Source organism: Polypterus senegalus, chromosome 14 (assembly GCF_016835505.1).
Source record: "Polypterus senegalus isolate Bchr_013 chromosome 14, ASM1683550v1, whole genome shotgun sequence".
Lineage (NCBI taxonomy): Eukaryota > Metazoa > Chordata > Cladistia > Polypteriformes > Polypteridae > Polypterus > Polypterus senegalus.
In genome coordinates, this window is record NC_053167.1 from 64,350,302 (window position 1) to 64,375,142 (window position 24,841).

The 24,841-nt window shown below is 41.2% G+C and overlaps 1 protein-coding gene across 2 annotated transcripts in view; it reads right to left on the minus strand.

The window, feature by feature from the left end:
- Window positions 1-24,841, minus strand: part of LOC120514245 (collagen alpha-1(XXIV) chain) — a 327,082-nt gene that overhangs the window by 129,405 nt on the left and 172,836 nt on the right. For both annotated transcript variants that reach the window (XM_039734522.1, XM_039734521.1), the window contains exons 20-21: window positions 12,087-12,140; window positions 2,653-2,706 (exon numbers count right to left, since the gene is read on the minus strand). In XM_039734522.1, coding sequence (XP_039590456.1) covers window positions 2,653-2,706; window positions 12,087-12,140 — 108 coding nt within the window. The remainder of the gene's footprint in view (window positions 1-2,652; window positions 2,707-12,086; window positions 12,141-24,841) is intronic.

Here is a 24,841-nt window from a genome sequence, read left to right on the forward strand (position 1 = left end):
ATTACTACTCTTTTGAAACAAAACAGGATGAATTTTTGTAATTTTTTTTTTGTATGACCACAAATTTTATATCCAATATCACTTATGTGATTCAGACTTTTTAACATATTACTTCTTTCAGTTACTTTTTATATATTTAAGAAAATTTTAAATATGCTATTGAATTGTTAGAAACTACTGACATGGTTTTCCTTTGCATCATCAGTTTACAAATGCAGAAACACCCTGTCTTTGACCTTATTTTCATATCTGACACTGCTATCTACCACAGCCTCCTGACACCACTATGTTTACTATCACTTGTAGTTCCTTGATGTGACTCAACCTAGTAAGGTACACTCTATCTGTTTCATTATACGAAGCAGCAGTTGCTCAGTCTCTTTTCAAGACTCCATACCAAGGTCTGGTGTTGCCCAAGTTCATTTCAAAATATATACCTCATTCACAGAAAATAATTCATGCACTACAACTATACCAAAAACAAACCTTTCAAGGAAAATGATCTGTTGATGTACCTCAGAAAAGCACTTTGGCTGGCTTAGTTATAACACTATTTGGAAATTCATGTATTTCTTACAGTACAGCTTCTCATTGAGGTAAGCATATTTCAAATGTTATCCATTCATTTGCTAAGCCTACTCTATCTCCTACATGGATGTAGGTTGCCAGGGTCTATTATGACATTAACAGAATCATGGCAGGAATAGCGCCCTGGATAAAATGCCATTCAGTCACAGGTGATATGTGTGCAATCATATTCACTGCCACAGGGCCTGTTTAGGCTGGCCTATCAAGCTAAAAGCATGTATCTGGATTGGGAGATGACACTGAGGAATTAAAAGACTTTTCCATCTTATTAGACTGCCCGGCACAAAACTACAGTATATGATATTTTAGAATGTCAAGGAACAGATGGTGCAAGTCTCCAGAACTGTGACTAGGTCTTGTCACACACGTGCACATGGGAGGCAGCTAAAGGGCTCAAATGAAGGTAATTCTACACCAGACCAGGGGTGGTGGAGTGTACTAATCCCTTCTCTCTGTCCACTACAGGCCAGATACGGGAAATTCTGCCTGGCTCCGTTGATGTCACTTCCGGGCCCGGGCCCGACGATTTCACTTCTGGCCCCAGCAATGTCATTTTCCCAGCCTTCCTTTAAAACTGCCATCTTTGCCTCATCCAAGTCAGTTCTGTTTTGGACTCCTATCTGTACACTACAGTATTGCGCAACCAATTTACTATTTTGCAGCCAGGTTCAAGTATATGGGAGACTGCCCCAAACTTTTTAGTGGCTCTTTGTCTATTCTTTGACAGTATTTCTGTTATAATCTGGATCTCTCAGGGGTTTATTTTCTCCAGGAATTCTGCTGACGGGAGTTTTTGTTTTCCTTTCCTCAATTATTAACTTACCAAATTTCAATAATAATACTAATGGACATATATATTAGGATCCTTATAGTTATAATCAGTTTGAAATTGCTTGCTTTGTCTAAACTAATCTATATTTTTATGTGTGATTTATGTAGGTTAATTTTTACGTATAAACTTGTTAAAGTTTTCTGAGCATGCACTCAATGAAGAGCGCTATACACATATACACATAAAAAACACTCACACAAGAATTTCATGAGAACATATAAGAAGATGCAAACTACAGTCAGAGAACAGTCAAGCCTTGAGGTGAACTAAAGTGTATATACTGTGAGGTAGTAATTCAACCTAGTATGCCATCATTACTTCAAAACACTTCCTCTTTAAAATAGAATGCAGTGTCTTCATATTAGTTAACCTGAATTTTTCTATATACTGAAATAATGTTCCTACAGATACAGAAATCTGTTTATCTTGTCTTAAGGCTTGTAACAGAAACAGCAATTCATCTTGCAATAAAGGACTTGCTAACTTGGTAAAAATGAATTATACAAATGACTTACTCTTCTCAAAAACTATCTGAATGCTGGATAAAATGTTTAGTGTTATTTGAACAATATGAAACTCTACAATTGTTTTTCAGTCTATATATTTGTAAAATAAAGGAAATTTGCACAATAAAATAAAATTTTATGACTAAATGTTGCAAACAAAAGGGTCCTGCTCCCCATGAGTCTATTTTCAAATAACCAGTAAGGTGTATTCAATGTATAGTAACCATTTAAAAAATACACCTTGACCCCAAATCCACTCAAATATTAAACAGATGTTTCAGACACTTGTTGATATTATCAACAAAGATATTATCTGACAAAGTCAAAGCATAGTATTGTATAAGTAATGTCAAACATTAGTATGGGTTAAGGCCCAATGTAAACCTTTAATTGCAATGCAGTTCCATATACAACCCACAAAACAGATTTGATCCTATCAAGTGTCAAAAATCATTTTGAAATGTGCTGCAAACTCCAAGAGAAAGACAGAAAAAAAAAATCTGTACGATGTTTAGTGTCACCCAGGTAAAAAAAGTTGCATGCGTTAGAGCAATGTGAAAGAAAGGAACAGTGGTTATGAGAAAGAGGATATTAGCACAACATGCATTTTAAAACTAATGATTCATACCTCTTAAAATGGTATGAGATACAACAGGCTAGTTATTAAATCGTATTTTAAAACAAATATTTTTAACTGGAACTTCCAAAAAATGAATAGTTCTTTACCTCGGTTCCCTTGGGCCCAGGAGGTCCAGTTGGCCCACGATCACCTGGAGCGCCCTATAGAAATTAAAAGAACATGTACACTGAAGCTAAATAAAAACATAAATGTACATAGTGTCAGAAACACATGCATGATTTTTATAGTTATTATTTCTGACCTAAAATTCCTCCTGACTTTTAACCTTTATCATGGCTTTATTTTATGCTAAGTCATTTTCTGCAATATATATTTTAACAAATAAAGAGAAACAGTCAGTCAATCAGTCATTGTCCAACCCGCTATATCCTAACACAGGGTCATGGGGGTCTGCTGGAGCCAATCCCAGCCAACATGGGCACAAGGCAGGAACAAATCCCGGGCTGGGCACCATCCCACCACAGGGCACATATACACACACACACACACTAGGGACAATTTAGGATCGTCAATGCACCTAACTTGCATGTCTTGGGACCGTGGGATGAAACCAGAGCACCTGGAGGAAACCCACGCAGACACAGGGAGAACATGCAAACTCCATACAGGGAGGACCCTGGAAGTGCTACCAAGTGAAGCAAAATATTTAAAATAACATTCCTCCTTTTTTGAGTGCTCCATTATTGTGTACAAGAAGAACTTATATATATATATTGTTTCCACAGTGCATCTTTTATAATACATGTATGAAGTAACATTGAAGGTAAAGTCAAGAAGCATGCAAACAAACCAAAGAAAAACAAACCTAAAAAAAGAAGTGTCCACATTTTATTTGATTCAGGACATAATATGGTGAATATAATAAGCAATGTTTACCACATATTATAGCTGTTGATGTCAGGAAGCACTTGCTTTACAATTATAAGCCGTTGTTTGCACAGGGGCTGCTTTTAATGCTTAGATGTGCATTGGTAAAGTGGCAATGAACAAAGTGGAATCTTTCAGTTCTTGTAAAAGAAAATTACGTGACTTTTTGTAAATCTTTCACTAAAACGTTTGTGCTCTTACAATTATCTTTCTCTGTGTTTTTACTGAAGCCTGACTGTAAGCATTCAGGAGCCTGTAAGAGCTTTTCATGTTGTTTTATTACTTTGTTTTTTTTATAGAGTCATGTAAATCTACACTTTCAGTTTTAGTGATCTAATGTGACTGCAGTCAAATCCCCTGCAGTCATTGTAGCTCAGACACTTCAGAACATTATTTATGAAAAAGAAATAACCTTACTAAAGAAAAAGACTTTGCTGTTGTCTTTGATGTCCAGGTGAGTGGTTCTCTCTCTCACCTTCTGTAATTTACACCAAAAGCACCACTTGGGAGTTCTGGACATCATGATGTTACACACAGGTAAAAAAAAACTATTTGTTTCCAATTGTATCACTATTTAAGAGGGGGTTTCAGAGAAGTGACCACGTCTCCTTGGGGTGCGTTTAGCCCCCCTCCTCACAACGCGAGCAGCAGAGATGCGAAGTGGCTGGTGTGTAGCGCAGGCCGGGGAGGGGATAGGGGGTGGGTTTGGCGGGGGGTTTGATGTTGGCGAATGTAGAGAATGTTTTGGAAGAAACATTTGATGAGACCAACTACACATATACACACATATATATATATATATATATATATATATATATATATATATATATATATATATGTGGCCCAGGAGGAGCGTGAGGAGGGCTTGTGCCTCCTCCAGACAGCGAGGGGGCGTCCGTCCTGGTTCTATTGGGAGCCACGGGTCGAGGGCATGGAAGCCCTACCCTGTAGGGGCCCGTGGTTACCGCCAGGCGGCGCCCGATGCGGTTCATCCCGTGTGGCCCTCGGCGGGTGGAGCCCGGCGGGGCGCTTAGAGGACCGGAGGAGGGCGTGTGCCTCCTCCAGACCGAGTGGGGCGTCCGTCCTGGTTAGACAGGGGCCTGGGTACAGGGCTTTGAAGCCCAGCCCTGTAGGGACCCGTGGCCACCGCCAGGCGGCGCCCCGGTGCCTAATTATCCCGGGAGCCCGGCACTTCCGCCACACCAGGAAGTGCGGGGAAGACTTTGTGTGGCACCGGAGAGCTGCCAGGAAGACAGCCGACACTTCCGCCACGCTTGGGCGTGGCTAAGGACGGAACACCTGGGGCTCATCCGGGAGCCTTATTTAAGGGGCCGCCTCCCTCCAGTCATTGGTGGAAGTCGGGAGGAAGCGGACTGAGCTGGAGAGCGAGGACAGGAGGCGGCCAGGAAGCAAGGCACAGAACTGTGGGCCCTGGACTTTGGGGAAATCGGTGCAGAGGCACTGGGGTTGCGTGAGTGCACTAAACTTGTACATAGTGTAAATAAAGTGTGTTGGGTGCAAAATATGATGTCCGTCTGTCTGTGCCGGGGCCAGCGTTCACAGTGGCGTAGTCGGCAGGATGCTCCGCCTGGTTCAAGGCGGGGACCTGTGTTATTAAATCAAAAATATTCTGTGAACGGCCCGGCGCAGCAGCGGACCCACACACTGGCCGCGAGAGCGGCCCGTGCTCAACCCCGCGGGAGCGTTCGCCCCAGAAACCGCCACCGGACAGCGGAATTGCTTTCCCCGGGTGCGGAGGAGGACCCGACATCGCCGGAGCGCAGCGGGCTCCAGTCGCGCTGTCGAGACAGACAGCCAGGCGGGCGTGGCAGCACAGAAGGCCACACCGAGGCGGGGCCTCGGCAGGATGGGATCCGGGAGGTAAGTGCCCTGCCCTGCATTCATCGGCCCCTCGGGGTCGGTCTTACCTTCATTTCTACAGGGAGGGACGAACCGGATCCGCGTCCGTGGCAGGAGCGCGCCGCGCCACGGGCTGTCGGCAGCGCGGCGACGGCGGCAGTTAAGAAGGCTGCGGAGTCGGAGCCGCTGCGGCTCAAGGAATCGCCGCAACCACAACGCGCGAAGAGGCACGTCTCCGCACTCGGAGCAGGGGAGGCAAGATGGCGCGGGCGGAAGTCCCGCCGCTGACAGGCACGGGATTGGCGGTGTGTCTTGCGTGCCCGCCGATGATTGGATAGAGGCGGGCCCAAGGAACGCCAGTCTCGTGCCAAACCGAGACCCGATTGGGCCAGAGGGAGTGGCCCAGAGGAAGCAGGCGTCGCATGGAGCTGATGGACAGGTAAGCCCACCGACGTCTGTCTCTCTCTCTCCACCAGCGGCTCGGCGTGTGTCGGAGGAGTCCCTTCGGCCCGCCAAGCCGCCTTTTGAGGAGTTGCTGCGTGTTCTAGTCGCTCAGTGCGAGCAGCTGATGGAGAAGGCGGTCGCGTCGGGAGTGACACCGCGTGAGACGGAGGAACGGCGCGGCGCTGGAACCGGAGGCAGGCAGAACACGGCGGGAGTGGTGAGTGTTGCCGTTCCCGTAAAGCAAGTGGGGAGGTTTGCCGAACATGGCTGTGACCGTTTACGGGACGATCAGCTCCAAGTAAGCAACCTCCCGACAGCAGACGCCGCGGTGCAGACGGCTAGGCGGCGAGGAGCTCGAATATGCAGGGGCTGGTAGGATCGGGGCTGCTGAGTGCCCTGGGTCCTAGCGCCCTGCGCTCAAGCCTGCAGCTGTCTCCTGTCGCTCTGCCTGGACGCAGACGGGGCTGGATTTGAGCTTTCGCTGTGCTCAGACCCAGACCGTCAGCGCGTCCAAGAAAAGAAGGAGGAACGAAGGGTGAATGCGGTTCCTCCGATAGAGAGAAGCGCGCGCTGGGTGCGCAGCGTCAGGAGAAGGCCGTCCTCTGTGCGGGCAGAGGAGATCCCTGGGCGGCTGGGCGAGCCGCCTGCGAGCGTGCCGCGGACAACAGGCGGACGGGCATGGAACCTGCGGCGGAGGACTTCAGCAGGCAAGTCAGGGGCTGTCGGAGGGGCAGGAGCACTGCGGTACGGGACCGGCAGGGCACTCGGGCTGAGTGTCCTGGCAGTGCTTCTGGCCCTCTTTTCCTTTTCCACAGGCCCGAAGCCCGGCGAGTGCTGAGGGCGGCGTCGTCAGGGACCTGCCCTCCTGAAACGGGCGCTCAGCGGGGCTCCACGCCGAGAGGCCAATAGTGTCCCAACTGCGGGAACAGCGGGGCGAGGCGGCGCAGACCACAGGGCGCGTTTGCGCCGGCGGGGTGCCGAAGACGGATGTCCCAGGGTGCCGTGTTGGACCCTGGGGGCATAGTAGGACCCTCACCGGGGACGTGCTGCCCTTTCGGGTTGTGCCGTTCGGACCCACGTGTCCTCGCTAGCGGTGGGGCACTGTGGCCCGGCCGGGGCTGGAGCCCGGCCGGGGCAGGAGGGCGTGAGGAGGGCTTGTGCCTCCTCCAGACCGCGAGGGGGCGTCCGTCCTGGTTCTATTGGGAGCCACGGGTCGAGGGCATGGAAGCCCTACCCTGTAGGGGCCCGTGGTTACCGCCAGGCGGCGCCCCGATGCCGGTTCATCCCGTGTGGCCCTCGGCCGGGGGTGGAGCCCGGCCGGGACGCCTTAGAGGACCGGAGGAGGCGTGTGCCTCCTCCAGACCGAGTGGGGCGTCCGTCCTGGTTAGACAGGGGCCTCGGGTACAGGGCTTTGAAGCCCAGCCCTGTAGGGACCCGTGGCCACCGCCAGGCGGCGCCCGGTGCCTAATTATCCGGGAGCCCGGCATTTCCGCCACACCAGGAAGTGCCGGGGAAGACTTTGTGTGGCACCGGAGAGCTGCCAGGAAGACAGCCGACACTTCCGCCACGCTTGGCGTGGCTAAGGACGAACACCTGGGGCTCATCCGGGAGCCTTATTTAGGGCGCCTCCCTCCAGTCATTGGTGGAAGTCGGGAGGAAGCGGACTGAGCTGGAGAGCGAGGACAGGAGGCGGCCAGGAAGCAAGGCACAGAACTGTGGGCCCTGGACTTTGGGGAAATCGGTGCAGAGGCACTGGGGTTGCGTGAGTGCACTAAACTTGTACATAGTGTAAATAAAGTGTGTTGGGTGCAAAATATGATGTCCGTCTGTCTGTGCCGGGGCCAGCGTTCATATATATATATATATATATATATATATATATATATATATATATATATATATATATACACACAGTGCATCCGGAAAGTATTCACAGTGCATCATATTTTCCACATTTTGTTATGTTATAACCTTATTCCAAAATGAATTAAATTCATTTTTTTCCCCAGAATTCTACACATAACACCCCATAATGACAATGTGAAAAAGGTTTACTTGAGATTTTTGCAAATTTATTAAAAATAAAAAAATTGAGAAAGCACATGTACATAAGTATTCACAGCCTTTGCCATGAAACACAAAATTGAGCTCAGGTGCATCCTCTTTCCCCGATCATCCTTGAGATGTTTCTGCAGCTTAATTGGAGTCCACCTGTGGTAAATTCAGTTGATTAGACATGATTTGGAAAGGCACACACCTGTCTATATAAGGTCCCACAGTTGACAGTTCATGTCAGAGCACAAACCAAGCATGAAGTCAAAGGAATTGTCTGTAGACCTCCAAGACAGGATTGTCTCGAGGCACAAATCTGGGGAAGGTTACAGAAAAATTTCTGCTGCTTTGAAGGTCCCAATGAGCACAGTGGCCTCCATCATCTGTAAGTGGAAGAAGTTCGAAACCACCAGGACTCTTCCTAGAGATGGCTGGCCATCTAAACTGAGCGATCGGGGGAGAAGGGCCTTAGTCAGGGAGGTGACCAAGAACCTGATGGTCACTCTGTCAGAGCTCCAGAGGTTCTCTGTGGAGAGAGGAGAACCTTCCAGAAGGACAACCATCTCTGCAGCAATCCACCAAACAGGCCTGTATAGTAGAGTGGCCAGACAGAAGCCACTCCTTAGTAAAAGGCACATGGCAGCCCGCCTGGAGTTTGCCAAAAGGCACCTGAAGGACTCTCAGACCATGAGAAACAAAATTCTCTGGTCTGATGAGACAAAGATTGAACTCTTTGGTGTGAATGCCAGGCGTCACGTTTGGAGGAAACTAGGCACCGCTCATCACCAGGCCAATACCATCCCTATAGTGAAGCATGGTGGTGGCAGCATCATGCTGTGGGGATGTTTTTCAGCGTCAGGAACTGAGAGACTAGTCAGGATAAAGGGAAAGATGACTACAGCAATGCACAGAGACATCCTGGATGAAAACCTGCTCCAGAGCGCTCTTGACCTCAGACTGGGGCGACGGTTCATCTTCCAGCAGGACAACGACCCTAAGCACACAGCCAAGATATTAAAGGAGTGGCTTCAGGACAACTCTGTGAATGTCCTTGAGTGGCCCAGCCAGAGCCCAGACGAATCCGATTGAACATCTCTGGAGAGATCTTAAAATGGCTTTGCACCGATGTTTCCCATCCAACCTGATGGAGCTTGAGAGGTGCTACAAAGAGGAATTGGAGAAACTGGCCAAAGATAGGTGTGCCAAGTTTGTGGCATCATATTCAAAAAGACTTGAGGCTGTAATTGCTGCCAAAGGTGCATCGACAAAGTATTGAGCAAAGGCCTTGAATACTTATGTACATGTGATTTCTCAGTTTTTTTATTTTTAATAAATTTGCAAAAATCTCAAGTAAACCTTTTTCACATTGTCATTATGGGGTGTTATGTGTAGAATTCTGGGGAAAAAAATGAATTTAATTCATTTTGGAATAAGGTTATAACATAACAAAATGTGGAAAATATGATGCACTGTGAATACTTTCCGGATGCACTGTGTATATAGGACAGCACGTTGGCGCAGTGGGTAGCATTGTTGCCTCGCAGTTAGGAGACCCGGGTTCGCTTCCTGGGTCCTCTGTGCCACTGTGCCCATATATATATATATATATATATATATATATATATATATATATATATATATATATATATATATATATATATATATATATATATATATATATATATATATATATAAATATATATACATATTGTGGGAAGCAGCCTGGACACAGACAGACGGACATCATTTCAAGTTCAACACATAATAAGTAGTGCACAAACCCAGTGCCAATCACCCCAACAGTCCAGGCCTCTGTCCACAATGCCTTTCCTTCAGACCGCCTCCTTCTCTCTCTATCCAGACCTCGTCCTCTTCCACCCGACTACAGCTTTGAATGAAGGGAGGCGGCCCCTTTTATGTCCCCCCGAATGTGCTCCAGGTGTGCTCCGGCAATCTTACACCGATACGCCCCAGTGTGGCAGAAGTGCCGGCTGTATCTCCGGAAACACCCCGGGTGTCACTGCTCCTGGTGTGACGAAAGTGCTGAGGTCCAGGGCTCTCCAGGTATTGGGGCGCCCCCTGGCGGTGACCACAGGCCCCTACAGGGTTGAGCTTCAAAGCTCTGCACCCGTGGCCCCCAAAGCAACCAGGGCAGTCGCCCCCTTATGGACTGGAGAAGGTGCAAGCCCTTCTCCGGTCCTCCTGGGCGTCCCGGTTGGGTACCACCCCCAGCTGCGTGCCACGATATATAAAGTAAATGTAGTTACATTACATATATAAAGTAAATGTAATTTAATTGTTTATTTTTAAAGTATGTTGTTTATGATTAAGCATCTATTTTCTAAAATGTATAGAGGAAACTAAAGGATGGTTGAACAGCATTTTCCTAGAGTTAGAATTATAATGCTATAGTTTCCTCATTTATAATATACATATATATTAAGAGTGATTTATTTGTTTAATTAAATACTTTGTTTTACATTCTAGCAATTTCCAATATTGAGGTTATTCTTAGCGTAGTTCGCCACCTAGTGGATAAATCATAGTGGATATGTCTGACCAGATGTGCATATTGGTTGTAATTTAATCCATAACCAGTATAGCTCTTCAAATCAGTCACCATTAAATACTCTTGATGTTTAATGAAAGCCTCAGACAAACAGAGTGATTTTAGCTTTATTTTTTTCCAATACATTCATGCTTGAGGTTATGAACTGTTTTTCTAAATGCCTCTTGTTGCACCACCATGAGGACAAAGATGAGGACAGTTTGTACCCAGTGTGCGTTAATTCATACACAGGATTTACTGGAGCAGTGATTGTATGCTTAAAATTGAGGGTGAGGCAAACTATATGATATTTTAGCAGAATAAACAACACATTGGAATGTGTTTCTGCCCTGTGTGTTTGTAAGTATCAGCTTACTTATTTACGGTATTTGATCTTGTGGTATACTGCTGTATTGATTATAGTATTGTGGTTATCCTCAGCAAAGATTATTTTCTGTTAACTCTGTTAGTGGTTTTCCTGAATTTCTGGGAGTGTACAATTAGCTAATTTGTAAAGCTGTTGAGAAGGGGGAAAATATCAGGTGTTTGGTGGGTTTTCACCTTATAAAAGATCTTGTGTACCTCAAGGTCACTGGGCTGTGGCACAAAACCCCTTGATTTGTGTCAGATTTTAAAGAAAACTTGGTGTTATGCACTTCAAAACATTTTTTTACAATCTGCACTGTAATTCTATATATTGTTGAAGGCAACTTTCAGACCATATCACTTGATGCTCATAAACTCAGTTTTCAGTGGGCCCTTATTGGCTGTATTATGTTAAGAGATAAGATAAATATTACCATTAAAAAAAATGTTTTAAAGTAATCACAGTGCACTGCCAGGATATATAAAGTGCACTAATATCCTCCTTTAGTCAATTTTCTCTCAAACTACACTGAAAAAAAACATAAAAACACCTACAGGTGTGTAAGAAATTAAGAAAATAAGAAAAAAGAAAGAAAACCAAAGAATGTAAGAACACCAAATATTAACAACAGTAACATTAAAGGCAAATTAAATTATGCAATGCAAACAATAATTAAAGCATATGTTGCATGAACAAAGAGTGTACATTCAGAAAAACACTTTATAAGCAGAACACATTTTACTATCAACAAATGAACATTATCACTCTATCACCAGGCATCTTTGGTTTCAGACATATTATATGCATTCATAAAATGCATACAATATACACAAAACTAAAAATAAATAATAGTTTCACCAAGAAATAAAAAACTGGCAGAAATATAATTAAAGCTGCACTTAGTTCCACATTAATAAGGATCAATGAATTATTAAAACTGAAAGGTATTAGTCACTTAGAGTAAAAACAATTAGTCTGTTTGACCTGCACAGATAAAAAGAAGTAGTCTACATTGATGGCTACAACATAAGCCAAAGAGAATAAACACACTTTGTTGTTCATCTTTTACTTCTTAAATTACTGGACACACATGTACAGTATAATCAATGAATTCAATATGCCAGAAACCCTTTTTGGCTATCACTGTAGCTTATTGACAGACTAATATTTAAAATATTCATTGAAACATGCTGTCTATTGAAATATTATCATATTAAGCTGTGTTTAAATTTAGTAAATTTTTTCTATACTCTAAAAATTCTCTGTTGATCTTTATAAACATATTTGTGGCTGGTAATTTTAAAGTTGTAACACTTGCTCAAAAGTCTAAACAACCCTTAAATCAAACTATAAAAATGTTAAAAAAAAAAAAAGGGATTTACCTTTGGACCTTCAGGGCCATTTGGACCTGGAACTCCAATATCTCCTGGAAATCCCTGTAAATCAACATATATTTTTACATTTTAGGAGTGTTTTGACATTTTGCATTTGAAAACAAAATTTATCTTTTAAGTAATGTTTTAAGGAAAAATATTAATTACAAAAACGGAAAACAGATTAGAAAAAATATATTAAAGATTACCAATGAAGCTATTATGAAGAAATGCAGTTGTATACGTTATACTAAAAAAAAAAGCTTGATCCTATATTAATCATAAACAAGTATGGTCATATTTTAATTGATGTGAACATCTCAATCACTCATTTCTTGGGAAACTATTCTTTAGATCAGTGGCTCCCAAACTCGGTCCTGGTGTATTAAGAGATCCGTGGTGAAGTGTGGTTTTAAATAAATAATCGGGTCCCAGATCATGCAGGCTCCGAGAGGGTGTGGGTGTGTGCATGCCAACGCTTGCTCCAGGGTTGATTGTGCTGCTTGGTTGATTAAGCATTCACGTGCAAATGCGAGCAGAACAATCAGGTCCCTCTCATTCACACTTTGGAGTAAGTGGCGGACCGCACCTGTGCCATATAAAGGGTGCCTGCATTGAAGAGAAGGAAGAATAACAAGATCAGAAAAATGATCAAGAGGATCATAGAAAAGAAAAGAGAAGAGAAAGAATGGAGGTTACAGGAGGAAAAAGAGGCAGAACAATGAGGAGCCCATGTTGTTAGTAAAGGAAGCAGGTGGTCAGGAGTATGCCCTGAAGAAGCAAGCAGGCCTGTGCTTGAGTGTGGGACTAGAGAACAGGAGCTCCTTACAGCAACTATAGGAAGGAGTAGGAGTGGGCCCATTGTATGATGTCTCCATCTCGACACTGATGGACTGGCTGAGGGAGATGTGTGGGGTTAGGAGGAGAGTCCTATGGACATAGATGGACACACAATAGGACCCCAAACCAGGATTAATTGAAATCTGCACTATTCAGCAGGCATCTCCTAATGCTGCAAGGTCCTGAAGAGATATGGTGAAGAGAAACCAAATTTTAGAGAGGCATAGGGGCTTGTGTCTGGACACTTAGATCTTACAGATTTATTTATTGACTGTTTTTTGAAAGAACTCTACTGCTCTTTGGACACTATTCATTTTTGTTTGGATTTTAATAAAAGCACTGAACACTTTTGCACCAATCCCTTGCTGACTGTGTGTGTCCTTATTTCCCCAGCTCATGATTATCGACGGTTCCAGGTTCAAGAGGCTCCCGGAAGCAACCAGGGAGTGTGGAGCACCGAGGACCCACTGTACCTGCTGGTTTTTGTTCCTACCAACTTGTGTTTTTAATTGGACACCTGACCTAATTAAGTGATCTTTTATTTCCTGGTCTGTGTGGTTTGGGGTCAATGTAGAAATTACAAAACTAAGTTTGGTAAATTTATATTAAAATGTACTAAGCAGGGGGGAAAATGTTTTTTTTTTTCTTTTTTAGAATTTAACAATATTTTCATTATGTTTTTCTGGGCATTCTGATTATTTAATCCATTATTTACTAATTAGTGGAGCTGACACTGAAGTAGTTGCTTCCTTACATCATTCATTGTTTGTCTGGGTGTTTGCTCCATTTGTTTTTAATTATTATTAAGATACAGTAAAAGGAATAAACTACACAGAAAAAGGGCAAAATAATACAAATACAACAAAACATAGTTAAGTATTTAAAGCTACAGCAAAAATAGAAATATTTGTAAATGTCTTATGAATGTAAAAATCATACAGCGTGTTTTCCTGAATGCGGAACAAGAGTCAAAGAAAGACCATCTAATTAAATCAGCACATGCTTGCAACCTAATTAAATCAGATGAATTATTACCAATGTTTGTGAATTTGGGTAAAACAAAAACAAGTAGCTACAGTGTTCCCCTGAACTGAGTTTGGGAAGCGCTGTTTTAGATGGCTGAAACATTAATATCTCAAGGAATAAAACTGAAATTCAGATGCTTTGCTCTTAATTTATTTCAGACAACAGTACACTGCACAAGTATATACCAATACATCCATCATTATTAACTTAACCATAAAATCACAGATACATTAATATACCATTTTAAAATTAAATCTTAATTACCTGGGAAGGATTGAAAGATAGGAGTTTAAGAATGGCAAGTTAGTGTCAATGGTGTGCTCTTACATTGACTTACACAACTGTGTCACTGAATGTGAGCCACTGTACACTTCTAATTTTGCTTGGCATTGCTAGCTGTTGTGACATACCTGTTGAGATCTTCAGCTTTGTATATTATGTAAATTCTATACTTTTTAATTCTAAATTCTATACATTACAATCTTTTCTTTTTGTTTTAGAGAAGCTCACAGACTTTGCCCATCTGGAATATACTGTAGAGAAAAACTGCCATTTTGTCACTGTTGGCATTTCATTTTAAAATACATTTAACTGCTGCAAGTTTGTTCAGACAAGCTTCAGTGATCTGTGGGACATACAACAGAGGAGTGCTTTGTTTTTCCTTATGAATTTTTAACTTTACTTACAGCTATTTTACTCACAGAGCAATAACATGCATTATATATTTTTATTAATTCTAGGTTAGAATATACATGCATGTATTTTGACTAAAGATCTATGTGTATTTTTTGTCTAAATGTCTATATGTGATTTTTTCTTTCAGTATATAACTCATATGAAAACGTAGGTGACAATGTCTAGCTAATTTATAACTCCAAAGCCAAGTGGGATGCCAACCATTCTGCAGAAGATGAGATGTTTTGCACATATTTTAATAATCCAAGCTATTTATTAGTAAATTAGTCAGCCAGTTGCCTGTGAACAACATCACTTGGTTTTAGAACCCAGTGTGGAAAGAAGAATAAATTTTGCCCAAAGCAGCCTACACAATGCACTCTTTCCTTTGCACAGATGCTTTCATATCCTTATTTAAATAATTTTTATTTCACTGGTGAGAAGCTTTTTATTTTTTTAAACCAGGGTATAAGTTTATTAGTGCTTTATATTCACACTAAACAATATCAAATTAAATGGCAATTACTCTATTTCAGTAAACACTGCTTTGCATTTCTATACTTCGTCTACACATCATGAGTAACTATGGTAATAATCTGAATGCTAGGAGTCAGATAGATTGTCACTTCTCTCCCACAGAGTTAATGACTGAGGGGGGATGTCTCCAACAGTGAGCAGCATGGGAAGGATTAATGTGCCATTAGTAAGTGACATTAAAAGGTGAACGAGTCTCCATTGTCTAGGGGACTCCCATTTGGTCTGCTTTGGCCAATGCTAGTATAATCATGGTGCTAGTGTCCTTGTACCAGGGAGCACCAAACACAGGCAGGTCCTGTGTCAACAGTGGTGCTGCATTCATGACATTAAAAGAAAATCCTTGTTGGTGTTCAAGAAGCACAAGAACAGAAATTTTGAGGTGATACAGTTACATCTTGAGATAAACAACTTTTGCTGCTGCCAGTGAGATGTATTGAAAATTAGCTTCTTGTTGCTTGTTTCAGCCTTAAAGGATCATATTCTTCACAAAGATCATTATTTCTAGATTCCTGATAATGATGAGCAGATTGGACAAAGACTACAGTCGACTCCTGGTGCTGAACACCTGGGTAAAAGCCTTCACTAGGGTCTCTTCTGGGAAAGACCGTGGTTCTTTACATGAGATGGCCTGCACACTACTGTAAATTCAAAGCAAGGGTCACCTCAAAAAACATTTCAAAGATCATTGTGTGTTCATGATTAATTAGGTTTATGTGCAATGATAGACATGGACTAGTATAAAATATGAGAAATATGCAGTGAGTTTACCTACAGGTGCAGTATATTGCCCCTGTAATAATGAATTACAATTTCACTGAAACTACAGGCTAACTGATATGTGAAGAACATAACTGGTATATTAAATTGTCTTAAATGTTTAAAAAAGCTGTGTCTTTCTGTGAGTTTACTTACTATCCGAGCTTTAATTCGTAAGACATTTTACATAAACAATCTTATCACTGACAAAAAAACAGAATTTCTAAGTTTATATGAAGTATGTTTTAATTGAAGCAACCTTCCAAATTAACCTTCCAAATTATAATTCTGCTAATTCTGTTCATTAGGGAAATAAAGACAATAGTTTGGCATATATTTTCTTGACCTGCTTATACTATAAAAATATAGTGTTTTATAGATCAATTTTTGGATGTATTATCTATAATAATAACTCATCACGATAGGTTCATAATAGTCAGTTATTTCAGTTTTCATATAGATAACCTGTGTGACCCCAAAGCCAATGCAATCTTTTGAGCCCTGTTAACACGTCAATGTGAGGGCCATAGCCAACATGGTAGTCTCTGAAAAAACTGTTAAGAAGTCCTCTACTATTACTGTGGAAAACTCAAGCCGTTTTAAACTTAAAAGAGAGTGTCAAAATGCTAAGTGAAAATGGAGAAAAACTAAATTAAAGAGTCCTGCAGTATTCAAGTCAATGTTACTTTTTCACAATCATGCTATACAGGGGTGGCAAACAGTAGGATTATAGTTGTGAGTATGCGAACCACAGAGTTTATCTTTGAATTATTTATTTATTATTATTGTTTTATTTATTAGGATTATTTGTCTTATTATTATTGTTATTAGCAAGTAGACAACAAGAATGTGTAAATAATGAAGGCCGGCAATTTGAGTACTTACAGTATAATATTGTACCTAAGTGCACTATGCCATTGTGACATTTTTTTGAATTAATAAAGTTTTAGTAAAGCTATTGAGCTAATAAAGCTATTGTAATCATCATAACCTGCATGTCTTTTTCCATACAAACAACTGTAAACTAATTTTTGCCCACCCCTGTACAGTATATTCATTTGCCACATAAAATTGCATTCCAAAGTGAAATATTTTTTTTGCACAAGAGCAGACTATGTATTTTTCAAAATGTATAAAAATAATTACTTTACTTTAGAAAACAATTTTATCGGTTAAAATAATATATAACATTAGTTTGAAAAAATAATTTGGATTATAAAAAATACCATACTTATCCAGTAACAATCCACTATGAAATTCATGGGGGCCATATAACTAAATTGAAAAAAATAGTAATATAAGATGTGATATAATACAACCATCACAGTCCACCCTTAGTGAAACTTAGCATACTCAATAAAACCAACTCTTTCACTAAAACAAGTTCACCTGAATTTTGTAGATAATTTCTTAACTAATACTATCCACTTGTGTCCATGATCTAGTCCTAACAGACTTTCTCAAAGATGTTACCTACATACAATCAAAAGTGAACAACAGATGTATAGCAGCCAATTAGATAATATTCTAAATTCTTTAAAGGCTGAAGCAGTTAAATTCTTACTAAAGAAAAATAATCTTAACTGTTGTGTCTTGGACAACTTTAGACTTATCTCTATTTGCCTGTTTTAAGTAAAATTCTACAAAAGCATTTTTTTGGAATCTAAATGATTACTTAAACAAAAAGTAAATATATAATAGTCAGGCATTAGATTTGATGATAGCACAAGAGTTGCTTTGAGTAAAACTGTTAATAACTTGTGGATTATTGCTGATATAAACAACACCTCTGAACTTCTTCTCTTAGTATTGAATACTTTTTTGACACCATAAATCAGAGCATTCTCATTAGTCATCATTCAATGGGTGAGTCATTCTGTTGGTGTTTCAATCTTCTTTCAGAATTATATAACAGGAAGAAAGTTCTTCATAAGTTGTGGTGATTGTACATCAGAGATCTATGATATTTGGTATGGTCTGTCAAAGGGTTCAATTCTGTGCTTGCTATTATTTTCAGTCTACATACTCCCAACTTTTAAGACAAAGACCTTCAAAATGCTGTACCACCTGGACAGGGCCCTTAACTAAACACAATGCTGCAAAACATGATCTTAGATCTTGGTTGCTGCTAACATTGTCATGCAGCATGATTCTGGATAATAGTGGACTTAAATAAAAGTTGGATAAAAATTAGTTCACGCTTTTGTTTTCAGTCGTCTAGATTACTGTAACGCACTCCTCTCAGGACTACCAAAAAAATACATCAATCGATTGCAACAAGTGCAGAATTCAGCTGCAAGAATCTTAACTTGGAAAAGAAACCCTGAGTATATCACCCCAGTTTTGATGTCACTACATTGATTACCTTTGCCATTTACAATCAACTTTAAAATTGTGCTTATTGTTTACTAAGCCTTAAATAATCTCATTCCATCTTATATTTCGGAATGTCTTACACTCCAATTCATAACCTTAGATCTTCAAGTGAGTGTCTGCTGAGAATTCCAAGAGCTAAACTTAAAAGAAGTGGTGAGGCGGCTTTCTGCTGTTATGCACCTAAAATCTGGAATACTTTACCAATAGGAATTCGCCAGGTTAAAACAATGGAGTACTTTAAAACACTGCTGAAAACACATTACTTTAACATGGCTTTCTCATATCTTCATCTTCAGTTAAATCCTGATTCTCTGTATATTTAATTAATTATTATTATTCATGGTGGCTCCAAAATCCGTACTAACCCCTACTTTTTCTTCTGTTCTTTTTCTAGTTTTCTGTGATGGCGATCTGCGCCACAACCACCTAATCAAAGCACTGTGATGTCCCTACATTGATGGATTAAAAGCCAGAAGTCCACAGGACCATCATCATCAAATTCTTCCATGTGAACCCTGAATACAATGAGTACTGATTGAGGTAATTTATGTTAGGTAGAATACCTAGAGAGGGCTGGGTGGTCTCGTGGCCTGGAACCCCTGTAGATTTTATTTTTTTTCTCCAGCCATCTGGAGTTTTTTTTGTTTTTGTTTTTTCTGTCCTCCCTGGTCATCAGACCTTACTTTTAACTCTATGTTAATTGGTGTTCCCTAATTTTAATTCTTACTTATTTTGTCTTTTTTCTCTTTCTTTATCATGTAAAGCACTTTGAGGTACATTGTTTGTATGAAAATGTGCTATAGAAATAAATGTTGTTATTAATTAAAGCAAATCCTTAACTATAGCAGACTATTGATGCACATGCAATTGAATGGCAAGGGATGTCTTTTGGCCAGGGATTCTCCATTTTTCTTGGCTTTTCACATCTAGGAGCTATAATATTTTAAATATAATAATTTTTCAGACTTAAATTGTTAAATACTGAACTCTTACTAATCACGACTAAGGGTGACATTTCTTTAACCTCAAATGTTCCCCGACCACTCAAACTCATTCATTTGGGAATTTTAACCAGAGCATTTTTTGTGGTTGTGTGTCTTAATTTTTCTGTATTATGCCTGCTCCTTTAATTATTTCTTAATGTGTGTTTTGGTATCAAATAAAAATTAGAAAGCCTAAAATTTTCATTGTTTTAATTTACAAAAAATACACAATAACATATGAATTCTGAACAAAAGAAGAAAAATAACTCAAAAGTTACATATGATTTCAGGTAAAAAAGAGGAAATTAAAACACAAATGTTTCAAATGTAAAGGCTGAGACTGCTTCATGACTGTGCAATTCTGTCTCTTGTTTCAGCCTATTCCTGTATTTATTTTTTAAGGAAGGATAAAGGATATTGAATATTAGCAACTCAGCATGGGGCTGGGATTAGAAAGAGAGCACATACCACAAAAGTCCATAGGTCATGGTGCATATTTCCTTGGGAGTCTGATATGGATCAACTCAAGAAGGTGGAAGCCAAGAGGAAGCTGTTACCTAGGTCCTCATGTGAGTAGTGGAAGAGTTTGAATTGGCAGGGGTGGTGGACAGACAAGAAGGGAACAAGATAGGGTGGGAGAAAAAGGAGTGGAGTTCTGTGGGATGGAGCACAGCCAAGTATGGAAACTGGTAATGGTCAAAATTTTCAGGACCTCTGGTAAATTTCCAAGAGATTTATAAAGTGGCAAACCTATTGGACAACTGAATGTGGTGTCCTATGTTCTAAAGGTAAGAGAGAAGCTAGATTCTATTGCTATACTGCTCAAAAGAATATGTTCTAATCTCAAGAAAACAGAAGTTATGTTATGATCAGTCATCTTACAACTATCTCGTACTGCACATACAGGACAAAAGGCATGGTTATTATTATAAACATCTAAAATAGTCTATTGCCCAAATGGCAAGACCCTTATGAAGGTATGTCGCTAAAAGCACCTGTAACTGATACAATTTTGATACCTGATAGGGCTAGAGAGAAGAGCATCATATAAGTCTACTGAAAACATGGAATGAAAGGCCTAATGTTGAATGTCAGGTGTTTGTTCACAGGACTGAAGAGGACGTATCTGACCAACACCTGCCTGCTGGTCAATAATACCCACTACAGAGTGTATTTCAGTTTGTTTATTCAGCTAATTTCTATAGGTCTTATCAGGCAGACTTGTTACCATGTTTTGTCTAGACTGCATATTAATTTTAAACATGAATGTCAGTTCATGCTGCAGTTGGCCGTTATGAAGCCTTCTAAAATCAGTGGCGAATTCATGTGGTATAGTTAAGGCATTTTTGTCCTGAAAAAGAAAGGGCAATTGTGTTTTGTGTGGATTATTCTAAACAAGTGCTATTTTAGCTTTTGACACCTATTCAACACCAAGAGTGGATGACCTAACAGACAATTCATGCCCAGTCAGATATCTGACAACTTTGGATTTAGGCAAAGGTTATTGGCAGGTGCCACTGACAGAGATCACAAAACCGCTTTTAGCACACCAGGAGATAACATCAGTTGACTGGTGCACCTTTTGCCTTGGAGCAGCTGCATAGATATATACATGAGCTTATATGGATGATGTCATTATTTACAGCTATTCTTGAGTGGAATTTTTGTTATTTTAATGATGTTTTTCAGAGTTAAAAACAGCAGCTCTAATGATAAATACCTGAAAATGTGTGTTAGCTTAAAGGAGTGGTTCAATACTTAGGTTATGTGATTGTGGGGTGGATAATTAAGCCACAAGGTGGATAAAGTACAAGCTATTACAGTGAAAGCTCCCCCTAAGGCAAAGAAGCAGGTTAGATCATTTTTGGGGTTTGCAGGATGTATTGTACATTTAAACATAATTTCTAAAATCTGGCTATACCACTTACTATGTTATTGTAAAAATTTGAACCTACCATAGTAAAACAGTCACCAGAGAGTGAAGAGGCAATTTTTGCTTTCATTATGTAGTGAACGTGTGTTGCAGTGTCTTGATGTTTACCTGTGTTTAACTGCTAAAGAGATTCCTCCGAGGGAGGGTTGGGAACTGTTCTCTCCAAGATTGCTATACCATGCAAAAAATTACTGTGGCAACCCACAAGGAGGTCTAAAGGATCAGAAGTTAATCATGAACCTAAATACAGTACTAGCAGAGATCGCTACTGGGAAGTCTCTATTACTTTGTGTCTAAACCAAATTGTAAAACAAAATCAAATCGAAAATGAAGCCCAGATTTGTGTTATCAAAAATCATGGTCTAAGAACAACTCTGCCCCTTTAATTATCTAATTTTAAATGTCATATACACAAATGAGGGTGATGCCGTGGTAGCACTGCTGCCTCTCAGCAAGGAGACCAGAGTTTTATGTCCCAGTTCGTGATACTATGACAGATATAGGCACCTGCTTTTTTAATATCTCATTTGCTTATTGTTTATACAGGGTGGTCCAGATCTAATTATGCAGATCCAGATCGTCTGGATGACTTTGATTTATGTGGGGATATTACCAGGTCAGCGCAAAGACGATTCTTATTGTCGTCAGTTTGCACACTTCTCGATGGTCCGGGATTTTTTGGGTGATTTTCTATGTAATAAACTTAATAAGTTATAGCATAATGAAAATTGCATAATTAAATCTGGACCACCCTATACTATTGACCTAAAGGCAGTACATGTAGTTAGATTTAACTAAAATTAATGAAACAGGTGCTAATAAATAATGTAATTCTTGTTGCTGCATTTAGAAAAAAACAATATCCTTTTTTATATTTTGCTAATTAATAATGTAATTCTTGTTGCTGCATTTAGAAAAATCAATATCCTTTTTTATATTTTGCCTCTTAATCATAGAGAATACTCAGTGGTAACGAGTTCATATATTTATATTGTCCAGTTTGGAGTGTCTGCCACCCTATATTCCTCAGTATAATATTACTCTTCAAACATCAGTTTGCTGATTATCCTAAGGTCCAATTATAAAAATTGATAAGACATCTTTTTGCAATTATCCATCCATCCATTCATCCATCCATCTTCTTCCACTTATCCGAGGTCGGGTCGCAGGGGCAGCAGCTTGAGCAGGGATGCCCAGACTTCCCTCTCCCCGGCCACTTCTTCTAGCTCTTCCGGGGGAATCCCGAGGCGTTCCCAGGTCAGCCGGGAGACATAGTCCCTCCAGCGTGTCCTGGGTCTTCCCTGGGGCCTCCTCCTGGTTGGACGTGCCCGGAACACCTCGCCAGGGAGGTGTCCAGGAGGCATCCTGATCAGATGCCTGAGCCACCTTATCTGACTTCTCTTGATGTGGAGGAGCAGCAGCTCTACTCTGAGCCCCTCCCGGATGACTGAGCTCCTCACCCTATCTTTAAGGGAAAGCCCAGACACCCTGCAGAGGAAACTCATTTCAGCCACTTGTATTCGCGATCTCGTTCTTTCGGTCACTACCCATAGCTCATGACCATAGGTAAGGGTAGGAACATAGATCTACTGGTAAATTGAGAGCTTTGCCTTAAGGCTCAGCTCTTTTTTCACCACGACAGACCGATGCAGAGCCCGCATCACTACAGACACCACACCGATCCGCCTGTCGATCTCACGCTCCATTCTTCCCTCACTTGTGAACAAGACCCTGAGATACTTTAACTCCTCCACTTGGGGCAGGATCTCTCTCCCAACCCTGAGAGGGCACTCCACCCTTTTCCAGCTGAGGACCATGGTCTCGGATTTGGAGGTGCTGATTCCCATCCCAGCCGCTTCACACTCAGCTGCAAACCGATTCAGTGAGAGCTGAAGATTACCGTCTGATAAAGCAAACAGGACAACATCATCTGCAAAAAGCAGTGACCCAATCCTGAGCACACCAAACCGGACCCCCTCAACGCCCTGGCTGCGCCTAGAAATTCTGTCCATAAAAATTATGAACAGAATCGGTGACAAAGGGCAGCCCTGGCGGAGTCCAACTCTCACTGGAAACGAGTTCAACTTACTACCGGCAATGCGGACCAAGCTCTGACAACCAGTTGTACAAGGACCGAACAGCCCTTATCAGGGGGTACGGTACCCCATACTCCCGGAACACCCCCCACAGGATTCCCCGAGGGACACGGTCGAAAGCCTTTTCCAAGTCCACAAAACACATGTAGACTGGTTGGGCAAACTCCAATGCACCCTCCAGGATTCTGCTAAGGGTGTAGAGCTGGTCCACTGTTTCGCGACCAGGACGAAAACCACACTGTTCCTCCTGAATCCGAGGTTCGACTATCTGACGGACCCTCCTTTCCAGAACCCCCGAATAGACTTTTCCAGGGAGGCTGAGGAGTGTGATCCCTCTGTAGTTGGAACACACCCTCCGGTCCCCCTTCTAAAAGAGTGGGACCACCACCCCAGTCTGCCAATCCAGAGGCACTGTCCCCAATGTCCATGCGATGTTGCGGAGACGTGTCAACCAAGACAGTCCTTCAACATCCAGAACCTTGTGGAACTCCGGGCGTATCTCATCCACCCCCGGGGCCCTGCCACCAAGGAGTTTTTTGACCACCTCGGTGACCTCAGTCTCAGAGATGGGGGAGCCCACCTCCGAGTCCCTAGACTCTGCTTCCTCATTGGAAGGCATATTAGTGGGACTGAGGAGTTCTTTGAAGTACTCCCCCCACCGACCCACAACGTACCGAGTCGAGGTCAGCAGCGCACCATCCCCACCATATACAGTGTTGACACTGCACTGCTTCACCCTCCTGAGACGCTGGACAGTGGACCAGAAACTCCTTGAAGCCGTCCGAAAGTTTTTATAGCATTTATTTTTTTAAGCATTTATACAACACAAAATCTGTAATGCTTTGCTAACAGAGATACACAAGGCTACAAATATAGAACATTTCAAAAGACCTCTACCAACACACATTTTAAATTTAGCTTTTTCTTAATTCTTACATGCATCATTGTAATACAGTAGATTATAACTGGTATTGCATATACTGTAATTGTAAGATTTGCATTAGGCAATAATCACTGTTTTCCTTATCCAGTTTTTTTTTTTTTTAATAGGGTTGCCCTTAACCACTGCCACCCAGGCAAGTCTTTTTGCTTTTAATTCTGGAGAGGAGAGAAACTCACATTTATGTAAGCTGGAATATCCTGGGGGGAATCTGGGCAGTCTTTGGCCTTAGAGCCCTTGGAAGTTTTAATTATCCAGCATCATTGCCTGATGGAATTTTGGCTTTCTTCTTCTCCCTGGCCATTTGACAATAGCACATTTGTTAAAAAAGTCCAATGACCTTTCCATTTGCATCTTTTCTACTTTAAGAATGCCTAACATTTACTTCTGTAACTTTTTGAAAAAGCAATTTGGGCTATGCCTATATGAAAATGTGCTATAATAATAAATGTTATTTCTAGACAAAATATTACTTTAAATATAACAAAATCTGTCAAAATGTTCAAAAATAATATGTCAAAATGATATAAATATATTACTCTCTAATATCCTATTTTTAAATGTAACTCCATTTTTAGAGACTTTCATCATACCCGTGTTTT